This window comes from Corvus brachyrhynchos, unplaced genomic scaffold (genome assembly GCF_000691975.1).
Source record: "Corvus brachyrhynchos isolate BGI_N302 unplaced genomic scaffold, ASM69197v1 scaffold65, whole genome shotgun sequence".
Taxonomy (NCBI): Eukaryota; Metazoa; Chordata; class Aves; order Passeriformes; family Corvidae; genus Corvus; species Corvus brachyrhynchos.
Genome location: NW_008238365.1, coordinates 701,274 through 709,118, shown reverse-complemented (window position 1 = coordinate 709,118; position 7,845 = coordinate 701,274). Strand labels below are relative to the sequence as shown.

Below are 7,845 nucleotides of genomic sequence, written 5' to 3'. Positions count from 1 at the left end.
TGGGTGTGTGGAGGCCTGGGAAGGCTCCGGCTTTGTGTGTGGTGTGGGACAGGGGCTCTGGGCCCCTTCCTTTCAGATGCAGGAGGTATGCAGCTAATTCAATGGGCTGCAGTTTGATTACCTATCTGATAACAGAGGAATGCCAGCAATGTGTGTGTTTTGGGAAGGGGGCAGGGGGATGCGCAGGGACCACCAGCCACTCTGCAGCTCACATCAAAAGGCTGCGGTGGGGGGGTGGAGAGCTGGGGCGCCCCAGCCTCTGTCCCCCCCCCTTCCCTGGGGAGAGGGCGTTTCCTTTGGCCTTTTGGCGGAGGGGGCTGGGGGGGTGCTTGTCATCCTCACCCGCTCCTGGAAAATAAATCGCTTCCCCGTCATGTTGTGGCAGCTTCTGCCCCATCCCTCCTCTTCCTCGAGGTGGGGGTGACGGGTGGTCAGAGCTGGACTCTGGCAGTCGGGTGGCGGTGCCCAAGGTGTGGCTGGGCTGGGGGGCCCAGCCCGTGCGTTGGGGTCCCCCCTGGCACGGCTCAGCTTCATCCCGAAGCTCCGGGCTGAGCGCCTGGGAGTTTTCATCCCCTCAGTGTAAACACAGCTGGGCCAGCTGGGGCTGTAAACGTCCTGAGAGGAGCCACGGGAGGTGGTTGGCTTCATCCCCTGTGCCACGGAGTGATGCTCAGCCCCTCCTTACCCCCTAAACCCTGTGGCTGCTGTGGGAGTGGGGTAAATTCCCCATCCGTGGTAGCTCCCATTGCCCAAATCACCCCACAGACTGGGGATGGGGCAGGGTGGGTGGCTGAGCCGAGGTGTTGAGGCACCTCTGGGATGTGCTGGTGCTTTGGGCACAGAGCTCCTGCGTGGGGGATGCTCAGCACAGGGCGAGCTGGGTCGGTGTTGGGGAGCAGTGTTTGGTCATGGTGGGGGTTTGCCAGGGGAAGGTGGTGCTGGGACTGCCCTGGGTGGGCAGAGGTGGCTGTGAGACTCTGTCACGTCCGTGTTGTCATTTGGGACCTCAGAGCTAAGGGTCTGGCTCTCCCTTTAGGCAGCAGGAGCAGGTCAGAGAGCAAGGAGGTTCCCATGTGGCCCACTCTGGATCCCATCCAGCAGGGAAGGGGATCCAGTGCATGGGGGTGACTTGGCCCAGCACATGGGGTCTGTCCCACCCTGAGCTGGACCCCCAGACACAGAAAGGGAGGGGAAAAGCAGCAGAAAAAGGGTCTCAAGAGTTGTTCCTTGAGCTCTGCTGTGTTGCCACTTCTCTCATGTGCCCACGGACACATGGATGCCCTGCAAGACCCTGCCAAGAAAAATTCACTCCTATAACCCAACAACTCCATTTCTTCCCTCTCTGCTTTTACACGGGGTGTTTCCTCGCAGGTCCTGGTGAGGTTTGGGGTGAAGACGGGAGCAGACCGTGCCTGCCTGTCCTGTACAGCGTTCACACGGAGGCTTGGTGCGGGAAGAATGGGAGAACACGGCCCACGTGACGGGAACTCTCCGGGCCATGAATGGGGGAGATGCTCCATTCATAAATGCAGGGTCCTGCTGCAGCCGCGCAGGCGTTGGGAATCCCCAGCCGGCTGGAGCTGCTCCTCCCTCTGCCAGCAAATTCCCCTGAACTCGTTGCTCGTGCTCGTTTTGGCTCCGCTAGCAGAGCTGCGGCAAAGCCGAGCTGGAACTGCTGCCCGGGATGCAGCCGCCCTCGGGCAGAGCAGGCAGGGATGCTCACGGCACAGGGGGTTAAGAACTGCCTGCTGCATCACCCAGCTCTGCTCCCCAGGGATTTGTTCTGCTAAAACAGACAGAGCCCCTGAAAGTGGAGTGGGTTTTCCTGTCATCTCACAACCCCACTCCCCAGCCTGGATTGTTCTTGGCTCCCCTAGTTTGATCGAGTGGTGATAACTGATGCGGTGTTCCTGGAAGGAATGGGAGAAGCTCCCAGCAGTGATAATCCTGTGCCAAATGGCTGCTTAATTAATTATTGCAGGCAGTTAAAGGGCTTGAACTGAGGTGAGCTGCAGTGGGGGGGCCGGCTTCCAGCCTCCTGGCCTTCTGCAGGTCCTGCCACGAGCTGGGTTCATGTGATGGTGCAAAGCCTCGAGATCCTTTTGTATTTAAAAAAAAAGCAAAAACAAGGGACAGGCAGATGGGACATGGGCAGCTCTTGTGCCACGGGAGGGGTTTGTGGTGTGCCTGGAGAACATCCCAGCTCTGTGCTAACCCCCATCCTCTCCCTGTGCCCCCCCCAGAGCAAACTCCACATGGAGGGTTTCCGCAGCCTGAAGGAGGGCGAAGCTGTTGAGTTCACCTTCAAGAAATCATCCAAAGGTTTGGAGTCCATCCGGGTGACCGGCCCCGGGGGCGTCTTCTGCATCGGCAGCGAGAGGAGGCCCAAAGGGAAGAGCCTCCAGAAGCGCAGATCGAAAGGAGACCGGTAAGGGCCGAGCCAGGGCTGCTCCGGGGCAGGGGCTGAGCCCTGTGGGCATCAGGAGCTGCTCGGGCACCCCGGGGATGGGCACGGGTCCGGTGGGATGGGCAGTGACCCTTCCTCTGGGAAAGCAGCTTCCTGCGGCGGTTAATGAGTGGCAGATGCAGCTTGGTGGGGAAAGGGCAGGGAAGCAGCAGGGAAGGGGCAGAGGTCAGGGACACCCCGGGCGGCCGCTCCCCTCACTCGGGGAGCCGTGCTGGGCTGGGGTAATTTTCTCCAAGAGAAACCCTTCCTTGTGGGAAGGAAATAGCCGGACGTCCTGACAGCGTCTCCCACGGTGAGATGGGAGCCCCGGGGCAAGTTTCTGGCCAGCCCTTCATCCCCCCTCTCCTCTCCCATCCTCTCCATCCCGTCTGCCTGGGGATGCTTCATCCCAGTTTTCCCAGTGGATGCTGTCCACCCCACTCAGTTGTTCTCATAAACAGGTTTTTAGATTAATCAGAAAGGAATTGTGAAGGAAAAGGAAAGAGAAAAGGGTTGTGGCCGTCCTACATGGGTGCAGGATTTAAAACGGACAGGAGGCAGCTCCCTCTGCCCGCACTGCTGCCGTGTGAAGGTGGCACCCATGGGACGGGTGCTGGAAGGCACAGCCCTGTGAGAAGCCACGCTGGGGGCTGTCCCCCCACGATGACAGCTGGGGATGTGAGTTGTTCCTTTGCCCGTTCCTGTGGCAGTGTAACCCCGGGAGCGGGGTCTGGAGACACGGGAGCCAGGGCACTGATGGAGCCAGAGGGGCAGGAACCCCCAACATCCCGGCTTTGTCCCCAGTGTGTGGCTTCCGTGCAGGGGTTTGCTGCCATCTCCTGGGTACCAGCAGCACCACTGAGCCCCAGCTGGCCGTGCTGGAGCTGGGGCTCTGCAGGGACCAACCCCGGGGCCACCACCCACCCCAAAAGCTGAGCCCAGCTCTGTCTATGAAGCCAGATAGCTCCCAGGCATGGCCACAGCATCCTCCCACCTCATTTCATTTCTCCTCCCCTCACACAGGTGCTACAACTGCGGTGGGCTGGACCACCACGCCAAGGAGTGCAAGCTCCCGCCGCAGCCCAAGAAGTGCCACTTCTGCCAGAGCATCAGCCACATGGTCGCCAACTGCCCAGCGAAAGCACAGCAGTCCCCCAGCTCTCAGGGAAAGCCCGCCTACTTCCGAGAGGAGGAGGACATGCACAGCTCGGCCCTCCTCCCCGAAACCCGGGAATGATGGTGGGTGGCAGGGAGAGGGGGGCTTCCACCGGGGTGAGAAGGCTTTGGCAAGGCAAGGGGCAGCCGTGGGGCTCGGAGGAGGGAGGGCAGGGGAAGGACTGGGGAGGGCAGGTGGCAGTGCTGGCAGCGGGGACCCGGTGTCCCTGCATAGACCTTTCCCCCCAGTCCCAGGCTGGGAAAAGCCCTGTTATTATCAGGATGGCTTGTTCCAAAAACAGGGGAAGGCAGCACCCAACACACCTCTTCCCGCTAAAAAACCTGAACATATTTGATTAATCTTTATTCTTTTCCTAAGTTAAGCCAGGCGGCCATGGCTTGGGGAGGAGGAACAGAGGGGCAACATCCCAGGGAGGAACTCCAGGCTCCGGCACAGCTTGGATGAGCTGCAGGGGACTCGCTCCTGTGCCTGCCCCGGGAGGGGGGCTGAGGGAAAGGCTGCCTGGGGAGCACCAGGGAGATGCCCATGGGCCAGTCCCGTGGGTCCCTCTGCTCCTTGTGGCTTCTCACTTTCAGGAAGGTGTGAGGATTTAGTTTTTCCACGGTTGCTGACAGCAGCAGAGCCCAGATTTGGACTCAGTCTGGGAGGAAATGGGTCCTCTCTCGGGGCTGAACTAACACCGCCCATTTGTAGGATGTGAGCTGCAGCCTGGGGGAGAGCAAGTCACAAGAAAAACACTTTTTTTCCCCTTAATCCTTCCCAAGTGCCAGCCCAGAGAGCACAAGGTGTTTCATGTAGCCAGCTCTTCCCCTCTCAGGCTTCTCCTGGCATCCAGAACATGGAGCTGGGGAAACACCTCTGATCCTCCTGCCCATGCCGCGCTGCAGAACCTGCTGGCTCTGGGGCTGAGCCTCTCCGGGGACAGGGGACAAGGCTGTCCTGGGTCAGTGGCTGCTGTCTCCCCTCCCCACAGCCCTTCCCAAGTCTTGCCTTTATTTATTGGCCCCGGTGGACCCCTCTTCTCCCGGGGAGCCCCCTGGCCGTGCCGAAGCCAAGGCCAAGTGAAAGCTGCACTAGGATGTGCGTGAATGACGTATCTTTGGGTTTGTTTGTCGTCTTTGTTTTGGGTTTGTTGTTCTTTTTTTTTTTTTTAATATAAATATTCTGGTTTTGTATTTTTGTATATTTTAATCTTTAAGAAAAGAAAAGAAAAAAAAAAAGGAGAGAAAGGACATAATTCCTGCAACTTATTCTCAGGTATTCGAGCAATCTCAGGGATAAAATGCCTCTGTAGCCCAGTGCTGGACAGAGAGGAGGGTTTTTTCTAACAGCACAAAGAAATGATGAAGTTTGTATTGGAAGTGTAGATCTACCTCACTGGATGTTTGCTAGGTGGGCTGACGTGTTGTCGAGCTTTTCAAATGTGTTTTTGGTATGTTTGGGATTTGTTTTCTTTTTAACTGTATTTTAATGGTCTCTTGCCCTTCCCCATGCACTGATGGAGGCATTTGGGTCTGTGGATCCATGTGTGGGGATGGAGAAGCCAGGCAGTGCCATGGGCAGGGAACAGCTGCTAGAGCCCATGTTGGCTCCCTAACTCCTGATTTTCTCCCAGCCTGGTGGCTTTTGAGGACTGTCCTCTGTTTCTCTCTCCTGTTTACTCTCACACGTCCCCTCCTCGCCACCCTGATGGGAACACTCCAGTCCACCCCGTGCCTGAGTCCTGCTGCCCACGGGCTGGGATGTCACACAGGCTCCCAGCAGGCTGGTGCCGTGTGGCTGGGGGTCAGGATGGGGGTCCCAGGCCCATTAAGGGGGACATAGGAAGAGCAGACAGTGACCAGGGGGTGTTGGGAGACAGGGTTACCCTCAGTCCCTGCCCTTCCTCACCCTTGAGCTCAGGGCTGGCTGTCCATAACCTCCCGGGATTAGGGACCTGGTTCCAAGTCCAAGGGAGGTGCAACTGCTCCATCTTTTTCTTCTTCCCGGCTTCCCTCAAATGCTGACTCACCAAGGCTGGGGGAAAGTCTGGATCCCAGGTTTTGGGGTACGAACACTCCTCTTTGCAGCCCAGGGGGTGGCTGGAGCCTTCCCAGGGAGGGCGTCTGGCCGTGCTGGCGTCCGGGCACAGTTTCTGCTGGCTTTTAGTAGCAATAGGTTTAGATGTGGGGCAGGGCCGGATCAGATGGGAGCACCGACTCCATCCCCAGGGATGGGGGGCTCTGGAGGCCTCGCCGAGGCTGCTGGAGCCTGGCAACCCCCGGCACGTGGGCATTGAGGGGGATGGAGAGCAGCCCCCAGCTGCTCCCCGCCCTGCTCCAGTAGTTTACGGTGAGGTGGTGGTCTATTCTTGGGAGAGGGGGGAAGGACTTTCAGTTCTTGACTAGCAACGGGGTCTGTACAAAACTGCTTCAGGAAAACAGCTTTAGTCTGACGGGGTAAATGCAATAGAGCCTTCGGGGGGGCTCTTGGCCTCCCCCCAGCACCTCGGCTGTGCCAGGGAAACTGCTGCCCCCTCATCCTCATCCCTGCCTGTTCCCTCATCCCTGCCGCTGCCCCCTCATCCCTGCCTCTGCCCTCATCCCTGCCTGTTCCCTCATCCCTGCCTCTGCCCCTCATCCCTGCCTGTTCCCTCATCCCTGCCGCTGCCCCCTCATCCCTGCCTCTGCCCTCATCCCTGCCTGTTCCCTCATCCCTGCCTCTGCCCCTCATCCCTGCCTGTTCCCTCATCCCTGCCGCTGCCCCCTCATCCCTGCCTCTGCCCTCATCCCTGCCTGTTCCCTCATCCCTGCCTCTGCCCCTCATCCCTGCCTGTTCCCTCATCCCTGCCGCTGCCCCCTCATCCCTGCCTCTGCCCTCATCCCTGCCTGTTCCCTCATCCCTGCCTCTGCCCCTCATCCCTGCCTGTTCCCTCATCCCTGCCGCTGCCCCCTCATCCCTGCCTCTGCCCTCATCCCTGCCTGTTCCCTCATCCCTGCCTCTGCCCCTCATTCCTGCCTCTGCCCCCTCATCCCTGCCTCTGCCCCCTCATCCCTGCCTCTGCCCCCTCATCCCTCTCTCTGCCCCCTCATCCCTGCCTCTGTCCTCAAGGATCGTGTAGGACCTTTCCTCCCCACTCCCACTTTAATGGTGATTTCTCTGCTAGATGTCTAGTGTGTGTAAATACCTCTGTAAATCTTTCCACTTTCTCTCAGTATTCTCCTTGATTATTGTTTACAAAAGTAAGAGGAAAAAAAAAAAGAAAAAAAGGAAAAAAAATAAAATACCCAAAGCATCTAATAGGTTACGGACCAGGGAGATGGACCTGCTCTCCCACACAGAGCTGCCAGGTGGGAGCTCCGTAACCATCCCCATCCTGGGCTAAAGCAAATAGGGAATCACTCAGGTTTCCCCCGGGGTGCTGGGATCTAAGAAAACAGGGATTTTTATCTGTGGTGGGAAGCCACACTGGAGGAGATGGGATCAATTCGCGTCTCCTTGCGTTCGCCATTGTGGTTCTTCCCTTATCTTGACAATAATTAACTAAATTGCTGCATCATCGCCCACCCTGCCCACGGGCACTATGCATGAGGGGACAGTCGCGGGGGGATGGGGCACGCTCAGGGTCCTGCTGTGACACGGGAGTGTTTGAATGTATGAGAAATAAAACAAAGATGTCCCTCACGAGGGGGTGTCTGCCCTGGGGCGAAAGCCTTGAGTCCCAAAAATGTCTACGAGGAGACGGAAGAATGTAATCCATGTTTACTGCTAGCAACCAAAGCGTTCGTGTCAAACCCGTGAAGTTTTATGGAGTGGGTGGGAGGGAGGGGGTAAGTGGGGTGGCTGTGTGTGTGTGGGGGGGCTCAGGGCAACCCCTGAGCGAGTTGCTCACACTTCCCAAAGACATTTCCTGCTGGAGTCCCTGCAGCGAGATCCTCAGTTCCTGTTGCTGCAGGTTTTCCCCGCTCTGTTCATTTTATTTTTGTTTTTGTACCAACTATGTAAAATGTGGGGTTTTTTTCTTTTCTGGGAAAAAAAAAATCAATAAAGACCATGGGCAATGGCTGCTGGTGATGTTCTCTGCGTGGTTACTTTTGTTTTTCTCCCCTGGGGTTGAGGAGCCCAGACCCCAAAGCGGGGTACCAGGGCAGGGGGGTTGTGCTGGGAACCACATCCCACCTCTCCCTGCAGCCCCCCAAAAGAGCCCCAGCCCTGTCACAGAACCACAGCACGGTTTGTGTGG

General features: G+C 58.0%; 1 protein-coding gene across 1 annotated transcript in view; it reads left to right on the top strand.

Moving 5' to 3' along the window:
- Positions 1–3,745, top strand: part of LIN28A (lin-28 homolog A) — an 11,878-nt gene extending 8,133 nt beyond the window's left edge. Inside the window, exons 3-4 of the mRNA XM_008635041.2 lie at positions 2,244–2,428; positions 3,470–3,745. Of these exons, the coding sequence (XP_008633263.2) occupies positions 2,244–2,428; positions 3,470–3,683 (399 nt within the window). The 3' untranslated portion in view covers positions 3,684–3,745. The remainder of the gene's footprint in view (positions 1–2,243; positions 2,429–3,469) is intronic.
- The last annotated feature ends 4,100 nt before the right edge of the window (positions 3,746–7,845 follow it).